The 17,838-nt window shown below is 41.7% G+C and overlaps 1 protein-coding gene across 1 annotated transcript in view; it reads right to left on the reverse strand.

Moving 5' to 3' along the window:
- Positions 1-10,431: 10,431 nt before the first annotated feature.
- RAP1GAP (RAP1 GTPase activating protein) overlaps positions 10,432-17,838 on the reverse strand; it is a 49,289-nt gene continuing 41,882 nt past the window's right edge. Inside the window, exons 18-20 of the mRNA XM_009328600.1 lie at positions 16,576-16,679; positions 14,093-14,209; positions 10,432-11,228 (exon numbers count right to left, since the gene is read on the reverse strand). Of these exons, the coding sequence (XP_009326875.1) occupies positions 11,219-11,228; positions 14,093-14,209; positions 16,576-16,679 (231 nt within the window). The 3' untranslated portion in view covers positions 10,432-11,218. The remainder of the gene's footprint in view (positions 11,229-14,092; positions 14,210-16,575; positions 16,680-17,838) is intronic.

Consider the following 17,838-nt stretch of genomic DNA (forward strand, 5'->3'; position numbering starts at 1 on the left):
AAAAGCAAGAGGATTAAATTGTTGTTATGGGACTGCAATCTCTGGATTTCTCATATCTTCCTGCTTGTCCTTTAGAAACACACACACACAGAGCTTAAGAGAAGCTGGCCACATTCTCTTTTTATTTTAAGTCCAAGATACTACATAGACACTAGAAGCACAGGACAAGGTATTCACGCTCCCTTTTACTCTGCAGCATGGCAATTCGAGGGGACACGAGAGAGAAGTGTGGAAGAGAGAGGAGCAATTCAAGTCCAAAGAAAAATCTGGGGAACCAATCAAGTATTTCAAAAGGAACTGTCCCGCTCCTGGACGGTATTTTATACACCTTGCTCTGCAGTGACTGACATTTGAGGAGACCACCACACACATGCATTCTCGGGCACCAACCCCAGACCTTGCAGGGGTTTTTAATTAATGCTAGTTTTACAGTAACGTCTTTGGAGGACAATGGTGAATATTATGTAAGTGTAGTTGGTAACTGAACCAGACTGTGTTATACTTCCTCAAGGATGGCCTAATTGGTGCCTATCCAAAGGTGATTTGGATATGGCTATGAGGGACTTCCTGTCATATAGTCTGCAGAGAGAAAGATATGCAAACAATAAAATTAAAACCAAAACGCTTCATTTTTCACTCTCATCTCCGATTATAGTAGTTAGAAATCTCACACTGAAATAGTTGGAACCTGGCCCTGTATTGGCTGAATTGGAATAACACACTCAAATTAATTTGAGGCTTGATTTCTCAATGATTCCTGGCTGTCTGATGCATCACTGAAGGAAGCAGAAGAACTAGCAGCAACTGGAATTCCATTTTTTGTCTCTTTCTGAACTTTAGGGTAAAGCATATTCATGCTTGTTTACTTGAACAGCAAATCCTGGAACAAAGCACCAGAAAAAAAAAAGTCTGTATCCTTCATGTTCTTGCAGCTGTAAGTCTTGTGGGAGTATCATTTGTTCCCCCATCCACAAGTTTTCCTTCTTACACCTCTCTCAGCTCTTCAGGAAATATCCTATAATTTGAGAACTCCTTCCTCCTTTCCACCAGTGCACCCATTAGTCTGTGGGCAAATCCAGCCTAGAATTTAAGGAAATCTTTGTGAGATGTAAGAGGCTACATTCATTTAGGAGTTAGAATGACAGGGAAGTTATCATGTACCGTGGATGCCATAGGTTTCATTGAGTTCCTTGAAGCCATATTGAAGAAATTTTTTACCATTTCCCCCCTGAAATTTGCTAGTCTCCAATTTGTGCTATCAAACTGATTCTGAGGTTGTGATAAAAATGGAATGACTGAAACATCACTTTAAGCCAGATCACCCCAGTGACCTGGGGCCACTGCCGTAGGCAGTGGTCTCAGAAATGGGTAAAATGGGAGGCAATGAACTGTGGCGGGGAGAACGCAAGGAACACCTTGAAATAATCTCATGGTGAAAGCCAGGGTCTCGTGCAACTTTGTCCTTTGAACCAGCTTGACTAATAAAAAAAAAAACCAACCAAAAAACAGTCTTTGTGACAGAACGTTGTTGATTTGGCAGATGGACCAAATGAGATGGGTCTTACGGATTGCTATGTATTTCCCAAAATTATCTTAAAGGCCCTTAGACCCTACTTGAAATCTGTGGAAATGAAATGCTCAAAGCCTTAAGTACTAAAATAGTACTTAAACACTACTGAGATAAGGAAAATCCAAACTCAGGATTTTCTTTACATTGCTTATTGCCTGTGATAACCACTAGTAAGTGGTTACAGCCTTTGCATTTATGTCAGTGAGTATGCATATTGTTGCAATTCTGACTGTATACCTACGTCGAGCAAGTGTTGCCTGTTTGGGAGCAGAGCTTTGAGGAAGTTCTACCTCTTGTTTAGACAACCTTACTCCTGCATTACAGAGACCTGATCGTAAGCACAAGCTTACACTCTGGTGACTACCCCCAGTAAATACTGTCTGACAGCTATACTGTCATTCTCAGTACTTATCTTTGGCAAAGCATGCATGTAAGTAGTCTCAGCGCTGAGTACCAGCTTCTTTACCTGGCTTCCCTTTCTGATCTTCTGTCTGTAAATGTCAGTCTGCTGCAACACCAATGGCCACCACTGCCTGGAGCTGAACTGTTTATCTGACCACTCTGAATGCCACCAGGTTGCAGGGCAGCTAAAAGTTGAGCGTTACTTGAAAAAACACTGAAGATCTAAATTTTTGTGTCTTTTTACCAGGCACGGGGGTAGATGCTAAGGCAGTAATAAGAACTGCCAGCTATTTAGGAATAGCTGGAAGAATTTGCTTCCATAAAGATGGTACCTCTTTTACTTAGCTATATACCAAACTAGTTCCTGAGAGCCTCACATCCACATCACTTCCAAGGCAGCATGCTGTTTAGCTGTCAAGCCAGAGAAGATACTGACCAAGGAAAGGGACTTTGAGCTGAAAGAGTGACTCTCAGTGATGCAGGCAAAACTGGACGATGAACTCTACAGAACAAATTTGGAGTTGTGCTCCCCTTTGCTCTATTACAGACCTCACCAGGAGATCCAGTCCCACTTCCCATGTCTGGAAAAGCTGTGAAACTGGCATGGAGAAGTAGGTCCCACCAATGCTAGGCTGAAAGCAAACAAGCAAGCGTAGAGATAGGCACAAAGTCACAAAATGAGCAAAAGAAAGTGGTTCAGTAAAATAATGAAAGCATAGGAAGCAGAGGATAGGTGCAGAGAAAGCTAGGTGGCATCTGAGCAAAGGAAACCAAACAATAAAAGAAAAAGAAGATAATAAAACTGAGCATAGGTTAGGGCAGAGAGAGGTGTCTCAATGGGAAATGCTGTTCCCTGAGAGGGAGCAGGCAACCAAGAAAGGCAGAGCTTAGGTAGATTAAACAGACCAGAGGCAGCTAGCCATGGACGATCATTTGGGAAAGAAGGTATAGGATTAACTCTGTTTACTGTGAAGCTGTACAGTACTTGCTGCACTCTTTCAGTGGAGCCGGGGATGGCCCAGGGGCCTGCCTCCACCCTGAACCACCAGCCTGTGGTGCTGCTTCATGCCCGTTGCCTGTGCTACTCACCCAGTGTGCACCGAGACAGTCCTCCAGCGGTGACCTCACACGCAGCACAAAATGGAGGCCTGCAGAACAAGGCAGTTCTTTAACCTTCCCCTGCAAGCACCTTCTTACTGTCCTTTCAACCCTCAGCAAGCAAAGCCTCCTAAATTAAGTCTCTCTCTTTTCTCCCATCCTTATCTCTGTGCAAGTGAGAAGGAAATGTTTTATTAAAGCACTTACTGGATTATGGTGCTGAGCATCTGCTTTGCTGCCTTTTCCAGTGGAGCCAGCAACACTGCTGGAAGGAAGCAACCTGCTTCCTAGAAAGGAACCAAGCACAGAACAATAAAGAAATAATCAAGATGGTATCCCAGGAGCTGCACACATAGCTGTTTTATCCCAAACTTTTCACAGGTGTGTGGCTCATCCACAGGTAAGAGTGAAAGGAATGTATCTACAGCCAACTTGGCTAATGTTACCTTGACCTACTTCTCATTCCAGCTTGAAACACAAGGAAAGTGACTACTTGGCTTTCGTTTCATTCAAAAAAATCATTGGCCACTGGTTCCAGACTGTGTTTCAATGCCACAGCTGTTCTGGCTATAGCTTCTTGCCTAAAGAAGCTATGTCTATAGCTATCTAATGAGTAATTAAGGCACTCTCCAACTTTCCCAAATGTTTCCATCAGTCCCGTATTCAATTTCTGTATCAGTCCACTGTTATACACAAAAAATAGTTTAAAATAATACAGCAGGTTCCAGTAGGTGACAGCATCATGCAGTCAAGCTAAGAAATGTCATTACTGAATACATCTGTGCAACCCGAATGCCTTATCCTTAAGAATATACTTTGTGAAGCAGAATCTAATCTTATGCTCTCACAGCGTTTCCCTTCCTTCTCCCTCCGCCCCCTCCCTTAAGATTCCCACCTCTGACCTCAGGGTTTAAGGAATTTGCCGATCATCACATATCAACACCATGGCAAAAACAGGAATGAAATACTTTGCAAAATTCACAAACTTAAAACATTGTTTTGCTTTCTGTAATCATCTTACATTCACCATACACATTTCACAAGAAATAAGTATGATGTCTTTAACGTAACAACCCTCTTTCTTACACCATTGAATTTGGTGTAATGGTGACCCTCCATCCTATGCACAAAGGATGGTTTAAAATTATCAAATATTGTAATTTCATAAATACTATAGTTTCTGGGAGCTTATGCATAGCTGTATTGCAACAGTAAATCTGTATTATAACTCTTCTATTTGAATCAGAGGAAAATGGAAAGAGTTTGAATTACAGAGTTGGTGTCAGTGCAGTATGTGCTAAGGGGGCAGAAGGAGCAGACGAATGACTTTGATGGCATACCTATCCACCATTCAGTCAGGAAAGTTAAGAAAGCTGTAAAATTCAGCTAATGAGGGATTCCTGCAATAAGATGGTAAGCCAAGATGTTCTTCACAGGAACATTTTCTTCTTTTTGAACTATACATGATCATACCAATAACTTCTAGGTAACAGATGACATGCAACAGTGTTTCAGCATTTTTCAAAGGCAGACTACCCCCTTTTCCAGTTTCATGATGTAATTTAAAACTCTGAGGTTTAAAAACAAAACTGGTAAATCACTGCCATTTGTTGCTAAACTGTGGCTTTAAACAACATGAATTTGCAGTACCAGGGTTCTTCTCCATTTTGTATATATCTCAGCTCCAGTATTTTGAAATTTAATTACGATGTATGTTTGTAGGTAGCGACTAATAGACCGAGTAACTGAACAAAAACACATCTAAAACAACTATGCATATTAACTAACCTAGAAGTGTCTTAAAGAAAGTGTTAAGGAGGGTTATAGCCGAATTTATATCCGGACCTTGAGGCTAGGGGGAAACAGCAGTTTTGGCAATGGCAGTTCTCTATGTCTTTATCTAGCTCTGGTAGCATAATGACTACAGACTGCTGCCATTTTTTTTTTCTTTTCTGCAACTTCGCTCTCTCAATCTGAATGGCAAATTGGAGAATCCAAGAATGTGAACATTGGTTAGGAGTTCTAGAATCATTCAGTGTAAGATCCAGACTTACAGTGGGCATCCGAAATGTCTTAGGTTTCTTCGGAAAAGATCAGTTCAGTCTGATTTTACACAGTACATTAACTGTGGCTGAATAGTTATTGTATAGCTCACTAAAGGGCAAAACTAAAACACCTGGATGCCTCTCTGTGTCCCAAGGTGTTCTCTTTGCTTTCAGTTTAGCTTAACTCTGGCATTTCTTCAGTTTATTATGCTTGGTTATGGATAATTACAGTTCTTCCCTGTGGCACAGATTAACCCAAATTATCAATACATTCATTTAAATGTAATTTTGTCTAGGAATATTAACATGTATTGCCACACTTGATCTTTTGGTAATTAGTCTTCTAGGAGGACTGGCTGTAGTACATAAATAGAAAACTTTTTAGTATTTGCAAAAATCAAAACAAATATATCAATCCTGGGTTTTTTCCTAAATTTCTGAGTGCAACAAATTGCTCTTAATCCTACCTTTTTATAGCTCAAGAACTGTCAGAATTTCTGGAAAATAAAATTGCAAAAACTTTGAAATTCCTAAGGACAAGATTTCACTTTGTGCTTAGAAAATGCAGGCTCAACTCTGCTACCTCATGTACCTCAAACACACACATAACCTTTTATTTCCTTCCTCTCTGCCCCTTCATCTATTACCACAAACACATTCTAAATGGTATGGATGGTGACATCATCAAGCTTTCTTACTGCAATCAGCAATGGCACTCAAGACTACATCTCTACAGTCTCCTGATTCGGTGAGTTCATTTCTACTAGTCAGAAAAGCATCCACTATGTTTATCCCTTTTAACCATGGCTCTCCTGGCATAAATCAGAAGTCCATATACAAACCTGCATGTTTGTTGGTGTACCTTTATATACTTTTTTTTTTTAAAAAAATCTCTGCACTGAAGATACAAGAGTAGATATGGTACAGCAAAAAATCACCACTCCTGCAGGGTGCAGCTGTCTTACTATACCAAGGAACTGAGAAACCACAGTGAAAGTTTTGCAGTGTCAGTATCAGATCACTGCCATTGACAATGGAGTGTACAAAACCTAAAATTTACATTGAACTTCACCAGAATTACAATGATTATTCTCAGTGATGTATATTAATGATGTATATACCTGTGGGACAATAAGGAGTCAGTAGAGAGGGAAACTATCTGGGAAGAGCACCAGAGGCCACTGGAAAGCATCCCTACTCCCAATATCCATAACAAAAGGTGAATAGCTAGGCTGAATAACCTAGCACTCTTCTACTGAAGAGTATATTGAGTCAGCAGCTTTTCCCCAAGGTGGTAAGCTGGGAGCTCAGAGCGAGTTGGGCCTGTGCTATCAACCTAGCACTTGGATCTGAACTTTCATAGCTCAGCTACAGCTCTAGGATCCAGTGGGATTTTCTGGCATGAAAAAGAATGCAGGAAGGAAAATGTTGCACAAGTGAGTAGAGGGGTAAAAGGAGAGAGAACCCAAGTCAATATAATAAAAGGTTATAGTGGATCACTTCCACTGGGCTTTACATGACGCAGGTACATGCGAGCGATAAGTGGATTTGTGGAAAGATTAAACTATGGGCTGTGGCAGGGGAGGCATACGGCACTGTTAAAAACAGCACTGCATTATGTCTGTGCCTGGGAGTGCTCTCGGAGAAATGGAGGGCAAGGGGAACTGCAGTTATCCACCAGGTCAAAAGGAATGTGAAGTCTTTTGCTTGATGACAATAGACAATTTCTGACAAGCGAAACAAACTAGTTTGCATTTACACTCATTTCCTGCTCCCATTAGTATTTCTCATCACAAGTAAACACAAGTTGTTTGTTCACTTTTGACAGAGAACCATCTTTCACACCTGCTTGGTCTCGGTATAGTGCCACAAAGGCCACACGAGTGAATAAAGCTCAAATATTTGTGAGGGGAGCTGTGGCCTACTCAGGATAATCCCAGACCTGTGGAAATGGTAGCCTGGACAATGCCATGGTGATACAATGACAACCTTCACACCACCAGGCACAAAGCAGCTATTGCCTTTATGGTGTCATTTCCAGATCCCTTCAAAAAGAAATTATTTCATGGTGTTGGGCCTCCTGGCCTTATAGTATTTATTTATCACTGTTGCTCTGAGTTGATGACACTGAACACTTTCTTCCTAGCCTTCAACACAAGCATCTACAGAAGCTCATTCCCAGCTTCTGCCTCTTAATAGCAGGTCATTAGCTGTCTTCTGCTGTGAAGGTTCCTGACATGCTGCTTTTTCATATCACCACATTTAACACCTTTATGTCTCTCCCTCAGGACAGGCAGGCTCTGTATATAGCACCCCACTTCCTAATTATAGCAAACGGCACAGCTCTCTTCTTCCTCTTCATGATCAATAACTCCACTTGTTTTTCCTGTTCTTCCAGAGTTTCAATACCAGCCTCTTGGGTTCTCTTGTGCCTTTAAGTATACAAGCACTTATGCTGTGAGTTGTTCTGCAGATGTGGAGAAATCTTACAGAACATCTCACAGAACAGAGGTCTCTGCAGAACACCTCACAGTATCACATCTTCATTGCTGTTGCTAAGATACAGGCAATTTTAAGCAGGGATCTGATGGCCACTCGATATCTCAGACAGAGCTGCTGCAGAGATTGAGACACCTAACTCTGTCTTCAAAGTAAATTGACTCCACTTTCTGACCCTTGTAAACTTTTTCAACAACCCCTTTTCACACAATTCCTATAAAGATTTCACCGTTCCTTCTAACCACCATTCCTTCCAACCAACTCTCTTCCTTGCCATCCACATAATCCCCAGTATCTCTTACCATCTCAACCTGCTCCTATTCCAGAATCTTTTAGCAACAAATGTTAAGTTTTACCTTCCACAGTTCCTAATGACTTCCCAATCTCAAAAGCTTAGTCTTTTCAATCATAGTTTCCTAAAATCTTACACGGTCCCGTCAGCCTCGTCCTCAAAACCAGACTGAAACTGATTTAAATTTTCCGTAATTTTAGCTTTAGGCTGATGCTCAACAAGAAATGCTTCAATCCAAAACAGTTCATTTTAACAAAGTGAAACACAACTGCAAACAGGGTCTGAGATCAGGGCAGCTGATACAACCTCAGCAACAGATATTGCAATAGTTCTGCCTGCTATAGGACTAAAGAAAACTTGTAATGACTATAATCATCTCTGCACTGTGAATGGATCCAAGCTGACTTTAATCAACTACTTCAACTTTAATCAAGTACTACACTAAGAGGCCAGCCTTGGCAGTCAAAAAGCTCAGTGCAGGTCAGCTACCCGATTACCCACCTTCTAAGGAGCATACTGCTTTGTTCAGGAAGCACTGTTTCTGTAATTCCCATATCCAAAGTATTTAGTTTATAAAGGGACACTGCATTCAGAAAAGCAACCATTGAGATACATGCTCTCCATAGAAACACATAAACACATTAATTCTGTGCAATCTACTGTAACTCCTTCTGCAGTGTGTACAGCACTATTTATTCATGCTACTGAACCACACTTCCCCTTCCCATACTCTCCCCATTGCAGTGTGCACGCTAGCTTCTCTCCCCATTTCTCTGAGCCTATCATCTACCTATGCTTCTCAAATCTTAAGTATAACTATATAAAAGATTTTGCCAAACAAATGTGGCTCAACCTCAACATATGCTTCTAGAAGCATAAGCAGAGGATTTTTTTCTGGTTTTCTTTCTTTCTTTTTTACCTGGTGAGCTAGAAGTACTGGGTGTGCAGTCACTGTCATCCAGCCACATACTCTGAACCATTGAATCCTGTTTTCGAGGGCCCTCAAGAGAGCACATCAGCTCCTGGAGAGGGCAAAGAAGACGTGTTTTAATAATGCACTTGGTAAAATCAGGGAGGTAGCCTGTTTGTTAGAGATCATACACCCACCCTGTCATTCTCCTCTTCCTCAGATGTTTCATTTTCCCTCAAACCACTACAACAACTGCTTACACTGGATGAAGAACGTGAGAATGGCTGCATCACACAGTATCCTGAAGTCTGACTCCTGAGCATTCTGTGAAATGCAAGCATTCAACATCATCATACTTATTGTTACGCATAGGCTTGCACTTTTTGTGACATAGCTTTATTACATAGCAGTCAGAAACAGTAAGAAGAAATTATTCATCCACAGCTAGTTTTTCCACCTAGGAACAGAATTCAGGTGAACTGGCTTGCATTCCTTAATTTCTAGTTGCTACGTCATTTAGTAGAAACACCACTTCTCGTTGCCATTCTAGGTAAGTGTATGAAAGGACAAGACTAACCTAATTTTTAAGTCACAGACTTAAAAGTCTAAGTCACAGTCTTAAAAGTCACTTTAAGTCTAAGTGTCTTAGAGCAGAGTGAGTCAAACCACCTGCATTTAAGTACTGTTTACCTCTAGACATTCATTAAAATCAACAGATGCCTTCATTTTGGAGATCAGAGATTTTAGGAGCCTAAATACAACATGATGAGGTGTTAAACTGAGTATAAAGGGAAGGCACTACCCAGCCTAGGCCACCCATTCCCACAGCCACTCTCAGACTATCATGTTTGGTCTTACGTGAAATTCCAGACAGTACAAGGGGACTATAAAAGCACATCTTTCATGTCATAGAGCTTATAAACTGTCACCGCTGTGTTTCTGGACAGCTGTAACAGGAGTCAGGAAAGCATATAGACCATTAACCAGTATTATAGAACGGTTAACTAAGAAAGTTTAAGGAACCAATGGGAAGGTAGAAACAGATTACTGAGATCTGCATTATTTTAGGATGTCTCAGTGTCAAACTATTAGGATCAAGTGCCAAGCTCTTGCACAGAGAGGTCAGAACTCTCCTACTGCTTATGGATATGAACATACCTAGGTCAGGATGCCCATCCTGGTGATTTTGCTTGTGCCCAGTTGCCAGTAGACTGGCTCCTGTAGGTCCATCCCACTAGACTTTTAGCTCCCACAGGGTCATTACAAAGGGAACATTCAAAGCAAACTGTATTGGATCACTTGACCACCACTCTCTCAAATGTCATGGACACTGAGGTAGCCTGGTGCATGTTTCATATCTGTCAAGAAAGACCCTTAAGGTCAGCTTCTCCCAGCTCAGAATTTGAGATCCACTGCTTGCAGTCATCTAGGAGAAAGAGCAGTCCATGAGGCTGATATGCTTACATGGTGGAAAGTGCACTGTGCATGTAAGCCTAACATTTATGGTGAAATACTCACTGCCTGCACAAGAGACCAGCCAATAAGAGAGAGATGAAGTGCTTAAAAATGTTAAGAAACCCAAAAAAGCTAGGAGAGGCAAGAAAGATAAGACACCTTTAACATACTAAATATATTTATTCCTTCAGAAACACTGCAAAATGTGGCCAGTCTTGACCTACAAGCAGTAATGAAACCTAAAGTCCCAGGCATATTACATGCCAGCATGCAACAGGGAGAACAGTAAAGATAGGGCCAACATAGGCCAAAGATACTTCCTCAGGAGATTAGGAAATATATTTTGGAGGACATGAAGGCCAACATGCTTCTCCCTTGGCAGCGCAAATCAATAACATGAATTTAAGTGAGCTGGGACCTAGATTTCCACAAAGTATCTCCTTCTCAGCATCTTTCCTCAGCAGGTTTCTCCATCCTCATTCTCTGCACTGCACTTCCTGACCTATGTCATCCAAAGGCACTAGAGACAGAGGTGGAAACATGTTCTTCTGCTCTTGCCTTCTGCGGGCCAAGCTGTTCTCTTCTCGCTCATCTGAGGGGAGGGGAAGAGAAGGGGAGGCACTCAAGGTGGCCTCCTTCCCCCCATCATTAGTAGAGGCTGGTTCAGTGACTGCTGATTGGGCAATGGGAAGGACATAGAGCCAAAATGCTCCAATAGGAGCTATCTGTCCATCTCCCTTTCCCAGGATTCCTGCTCCAGGAACTGCCAGTGGAGCGTTACTTGGTGCCACTTGGTCTCTCCACAGTCCTTGAGGTCCTCTAAGTAAGTTCATGCTCCTCTTAGCCAGGACTCTCATTTCACCCCAAAAGTCTTGCCAGTATCTTCAGTGAGGTAACCAATGACTGAGTAGCATCCGGTCCACTCCTGATTGGCTTGATGTCCCCACTCAGATGTGTCTGAGGAGGGAAAACACACACACAAAAAACCCATGTACTTTTCCTAGGATTTGGACATACACAGTACAGTGCTTGATTTTTCAGATGCAACCCAGAAAGCTGTCTGATCCTGAGGAGTTTTGCTACCTGGTTCCTTAGGCTGGGTTTATTCTTTTGAGTCTGTCCCTTGGGAAGAAGGATTATTTGGAAGGCTACCTGGACAGTGGAGCAGAAAAACTAAGGACAATTGTCCCTGTATGTGGGAGAGAAGACACTGTTAGCCCAAGTGAACAATGCGCTTTCATGGACTGCAGGCTGATCACTGCAGAAGGGTGTGTTGGAAATCAGCATGCAAGGACAGAAAGTAACTGCTGGTTTGTCTCTACTGTAAAAGAATTAATCTATTATTTATGTGTTCCCTTTGCATTTATTTCCAGGTTGGTTTTAGAAGAACATAGATGAAGAGTTTGATCATTCAAGTCTGGAATCTGAAATGATTATTTAAGACCAGCAGCAACATGCTGGACATTTTTGCGACAGAGAAATTTCCTGTGACACTACTCCCTGGAGAAAACCAGGAGTGGATTGGTAACATACTACCAAGGACAACATCTTTAATATGGGCTGCATAAATTACTCTAGAACCAGCTGGAACTCTTTTTGCATTAGAAATATGCCTATATCATGATCCTGATCTGTCGTTCCACAATTAATGAACAATAAATAGACTATTATAGTAGAAATTCAGTAGAACTGTCTCTGAGACAGACAGACAGAATTACACTCCTAGGCTCTTTCTGCAATACTGTGCTAATACTGTCTTGGTGAAAACGGTGTACTTTACACGGTGGAATTACATGTCCTTGATTCCCTGTCCCAGATATGATGCAGAAGGTATGGCTGCATGTGGGCTGATCTCTAACTCTGAAATCACAACTCTAACTAACTCTGGCTAATCAACAACTGTGCAAAACTCCATGCTACATCCCACCTTGTAAACAAACTGTCCAGGAATGGGCTAAACCACAACTGTGAAAAGACTTTTTCTCGTGATCGTACAAGTGGTTTTGAGTCCATGACTGGAAAAAGATGCATAAAGAGAATCCTGGGGACAGAAGTAGACAGACTGCCAAATCATACAGGTCATGCCTCATGTGCATAAACAATATTCATGCAAGTATTGTTAGTGAAATCCCATGCTATGTTTGCTCTCTGAAAGCACATGGTATCAATTTGAAACAGTCATTGCAGCTGGCTCACCTCCTCAGCTGATGAATGGAGAATGGAGGCTGGGAAGTGAGGGAAGCCCACAATCAAATGCAGAAATCAGGAACAGATGTCAAGAAAGCGTCATCATTTTTTTTCCAGGACATGCACACATTCTACGGTAGGGTAACCAGGACTAGCCGAGCTATGAGATGTTTTCTTACTAGGCAGAATTCTTGCTGATTACGCAAGGTTACTTCAGCTACCTAATCAGAGCAAGAGTCCCTCACAAGTGCCTAGCCAGGAGCTTCTAGTTCACTAACAAGGTCCCAGGCCGGATGAGGAAGGGGAGGTGGAATGGTGTGGTAATACTGGAAGATGGGGGTTGCTGACCAATCAGCAGTTCCATGTCCTGCATTCTCTCTTGTCCTTGGCTGCCAGAGCTAGCATCTTAAATGGCCTGTATCTCCTAGCTGTGCTCCCATCCTCCTCCCCACCAACGTTTTGGACACCCACCCAACCCAAAAACTAGTATCACAAAAACATACTTACCAGAACTCTGCACCTTGGCTGTGACAAAATTCTGGGCAGTCCTATGGCATACAATTGGGTAGCTAAACTACTGCAGATAGTCACCAGCCTGTAATTCTTAGGGAGCATCGGGTCTAGTTGGAAGGAAGGCCCTTCCTTATCAGACTTGGCACCTGGAGCACCTACAACCGTAGAGGCCTGGCTCTAGGGCACCTCCTGAAATTTTCTTAGAGCAGCCCCAATCCTGAGAAAGGGACATGCCCTACTACAAAGTACTCAGTGCCCTTTTTGCCACAGGCCTCATCCAAGTTCTCATGAAAAAAATCAGGTGTGGCAAGCTGTTCCAGAAAGTCAGCTGCAGTCTTGGATTTAGAGACAGGCTGCTCTGGAGTCTTGGAAATGTAAATGCGTGGTTTCCGTGAAGTCCTGAAGTATCCTAGATAGGATCACATCCCAGCATAATACAGCTTAGCAACAGCAAAGCTGCGCTACCAGGAAAGTGCATTTTTCCAGTTTTTGACCACCAGAAACTGGAGAGTTATTTTTCAGACTACTGCATGAAGTGTTTTGCAGGAGAACACTGGGTGTGGTATGGCGTGCTTTAGCAATGAAACATAGGTGCAACACACGAGACCCTGCTGTAACATCTGCGGTAACACTTTGGGAGGACTGAAGACAGGCAAGTTCACACTGGTTGGGAGCAGCAGCATGAATCCTGCTTAAAGGGGCAGAACTCGAGTACAACCCAACATCCCAACATACCCTTGTCCAAGCTTCTCCATGAAGCTCCAAAATCACTCCAGAGCAAACTATAGAGGAAACATATACATGAGTAAGCATGGATAATTGGACAGCTAGGGCTTTGTGTATCCTGTTGGATGCAAGTTAACATTACAGTAAATATATAGCCAAAATCACCTTTAAGTGGTCCAATCTTTCTTCACTGGCTCTTTAAGAAAGCTGAGTTCCTTCCTTACATGCTCTGAATTACTGTGCCATGGCCAGACATATAACTTCTTTTAAGATGCTGCAATGCCTGATGTGGACAATCTCAGTAAAGCCTCCAACAGAGCAAGACATGCACCACACTTAAGCCAATACCAGACACAGTGAGCATCTTTCAAATATTAAAATTATTTTCAACTCACCTGCTCTTCCTGCTGGGGAACTCTGGGGAACTGGGACTGGATGATCCATCAGACTTCAGGTCAAAGAAAGTTCCTGGATTGTCCAGCACCTTCTGTATCCTCTCTGCAGTGTCTCTGCTGAGACAAAAGAGAAACCAGCTATACCCCAGGGCCAGAGTTAACCACTATCTATTCTAACACATCCTTACAAGCCACAATACAAAGTTCAAACTCTCCTATACACATGAAAGGGAAGCAAATGCAGTTGTGTTGAAAAGGGCAGACTCCTTAGATGTGATCTGTTGAGGGCAATATGTTAGAAATGGCCACCTTTAAGCTCCTTTTGAGTTGATATAAAAGCCTAAATTAATTTCCTAACTAATTCTCCTTTAATTCTTCGACTTTTTCTTCTGCCTTCCCCCATTGCACTGGTCTTAAGAAGTTTTAGGATTGATTAAAGAGCTTATATATTTATTGCATAAAGAAAAAGGATTCAGAAAATTTCCCTGTTTCAGGATCGTTAGAATAGTTTTATTGCTACTAGTACTTGTCAAGATACTTCTGAAGAAAGCTGTCTGTGTGAGCAACTGAAAAGTGGGGTATGTTTAATTAAGGATTGGAAAACTCAGGTTTTTGTTGGGTTTTTTTTGTGGCTTCAGTGATAGAGTTCACAAAGTTCCTCCTCTGCTCTCTTGGTCAGTTGATCCTACCTGTACCCCTCACATTACAGTTCCTCATGCAGTCACTTGTGCTAGTACAACTGTTTGTGAGACTGGAAATTATCCTGACAAAAAACAATCCTGAAACTGAAACAACCCTGAAATTTCTATGATACACGAACAAGTGGAATGGACTGGGTCAGCTCTGTCAAAGCCTGCATATCATTAAGCTACAGCTTCAGGGTGAAGTCACACATGACATGTTGAGCTCACTGTTGCTGGAGAGAAAGCCTGCTCCAGCCTCCGCCACTCTTGCTGAGTGTACTTGCCATCAGTCCTGGTACCCATCAGACTTCTCCATGAGCCAGTTCATGGCAGAACCTGGCAGACAATTAATCTGGTGAAAGAAAGTTCGTACTTTTTCTATTAGATTAATGGGCTGAATCAGTTCCATGAAGGGTCCACTAAGCATTTGAGCCATCACAAGGAATGGGACGGGATTGGGTAGTTGAAAGAGACGCTGGGAGAGGGAAAGTATGATACCTGCTCTTCAGTAGCAATGAACTGTTAGAACAGACCAGTTGCTAGTGAAACTGCACCTTCAAGAATCGCCCAAGTCTTTCACAAAACACAAGATAAGGCTCACTGTTCCTCATGTTGCAGATTACAAATAAGCAAAAGGATAAACCCAATAGCTTAACCAATGCCCTCCTAGCAAAGAGCAGGAAAAAAAGAAAATAAATCCAGGGTTTTTCCTTGTTGTAGAAAACTTTCACAGATCTTTTAAGGAGATAGTGAAGGATGTTGTACACAAAGTAACGGATTGAGGGGCACAGCTGCATAAGGTAGAAAACTATTTAAACTAGTGAGGAGCTGTGGCTACTGTGTTGGCTTAGACTGTTACAGAGAAGTTGTCTCAGAAGATTTTATTTTTCTCAAAGAAAGTTCTATACTATTTTTTTATTCAGATTGGGTCATAGGCACCTTATTAAGGAAAAGTCCAAGAAAATAACAGGAAAGAAGGGAAAATATAGTAATTCTTCCTGTTGTGAAATCACTAGTTTCCACATTAAAGATGGCTTTTCATCTTTTACATCAAATCTTTAAGCTGTTCCCTGGAATTCTTGCAACTGGGAAAACTGTGTATTAGATGCAGAGCACTCATGTGACTTTTGAGACTCTGTATAATCTTAAAATGGTGTCTCACCTAAAGCGGAGACAAATTTATTGATTTAACTAAATAATCTCTTGTGACCAGTAGACAACTTTTGAATGGTTATAATTCTGTCAAATATGCCAAATCACTCCTTAAAACTGTATGTTACCCTTTAATTATAATTATTTCTCAGACCATCTAACTTAAAAGCTAGTCATTTTGACTTAAAGCTTTTTTTAAAAAAATCCTTTTTTTAAGGTATCAGAATTTTTGTCCATTTGAACTTTTCAACATGAAAACAAACAAACAATCAAGCACCCAATTCCTCTCTCCCAAGTAAAAGCCTTTCATCTGACTCTTATCTAAAAGTGGCAAATACAGGAGAACTAAGATCATACTGCACAATGTTTAAGAGCAATCTTACTATGTTCCTCCACCCATCTCCTCCCTTCTTCCTCAAATATTGATTCTCCCCATTTCCAAATGTCCCTTTTTATTTTGTTTGCTTCTGTCATTTGTCCATTTCTCCATTAGCTGATAATCAGGCTTTTCTTCCCATTCCAACCATTTCCATTTCAGTTCTCATTCCTGTCAATTCCCTTTCTGTCCTTATATGTGCCTTTCTATCTCCCTTTTCTCATCTCCTCCTGTTTTTTCCTCCCTTTGTCTCATCTTCCCATGGCTCGTACCTCTTTTCCTCCTGTATGTTCTCAATGCCAATGGCACTACTCCGTCGCCCATGGAAGCGGCTGGCTCGAGTACGTGATGGGCTCCTACCAGGCAAGGCAAAAGACTAGAAAAAAGGAAAGTGTGACAGAAAGGAGAGAGGGGAACAAGACAGGAAAAACTGGAGAACTGGAAGCATGGGAGAGGGAGTTTGCGATGTGGATCCAGATCCTCTCCTTTACCCTGCAATACAGTAGCACGGCCCAGCTCCACCGGTGCAAGGAGGAGTACTTTCTGTCAGTGAGAAAGAGAAGCTAGGGCTTACAAAGGTGGTATGAGAAAGAGACAGAGAGATACAGAAACAAAGGCAGAACAAGATACACAGCCAATATACAGAGAAAGAGGTTCAGGAAGGGAGGTATCCCCATACGATGAGAGAAGGAGAGGCAGAATCAGAAAGGTAGAGAAAACAAGAAGTTAAAGGAGAGAAGGAGGCAGCAAACCTAAGTCAGTACTATGCTGTGACTTTGTTGTGCTGACATAAAGAATGCATACAACTGAGTAAACTGTCTCCAAGAAAATTCCACACTGAAAGGCACCTTCTTGGCTTACTCAGAAATGGTTTTTTTGTAGTTTGCCTGTACTGACATCAGTAGTGCAGAGCCCACAATCAGCTGAATGCACTTTGGCCAAGGTAACCATATTTCCAATATCAGAAACATGGATACTTTTCTGGAAACGTTTGTCATGGATTTATTATGCTCACACTGATCACATATGTTTAGTATCCCTATCAAATAAGAAAAGCTTTGATAGTGACTAGAAATATTCACTCTTTTTCTCACCCCAAACTTTATTAATTCTGCTGTTTGCTCCCAACATGCAAATTCTATTTACAGCACCTTGAATAAACATTGTGCACCTGTTTGTATTACAGAAAAGAATCTGATTGGTGAAATTGAAGAAAATGGAACAGATCTAGTGTCTTTATGTTCTCAGCTCTTGCCATATGACAGTACAGTACCATTCTGGTCAAACCACAGTGCGTGCATTTTTTTAAGGTATGGCAACGTACAGGATCTAATCCAGGATAGCAGAGATAGATGTCTGATGTAGAATCATGTTTGGCTTTCTTCTCCCACTCTGCATCAATCTCAGCTCTAGTTTACAGATTAACTGGGGCTAGAGATAGGCATAGACAAAAGAGACTGCAACACATGCTGTCACCACTTGTGAAATGGGATGATACAACAAAAAGATTCACAGAAGGACAAGAGGACAATCTA

Source organism: Pygoscelis adeliae, unplaced genomic scaffold (genome assembly GCF_000699105.1).
Source record: "Pygoscelis adeliae isolate BGI_AS28 unplaced genomic scaffold, ASM69910v1 Scaffold120, whole genome shotgun sequence".
Taxonomy (NCBI): Eukaryota; Metazoa; Chordata; class Aves; order Sphenisciformes; family Spheniscidae; genus Pygoscelis; species Pygoscelis adeliae.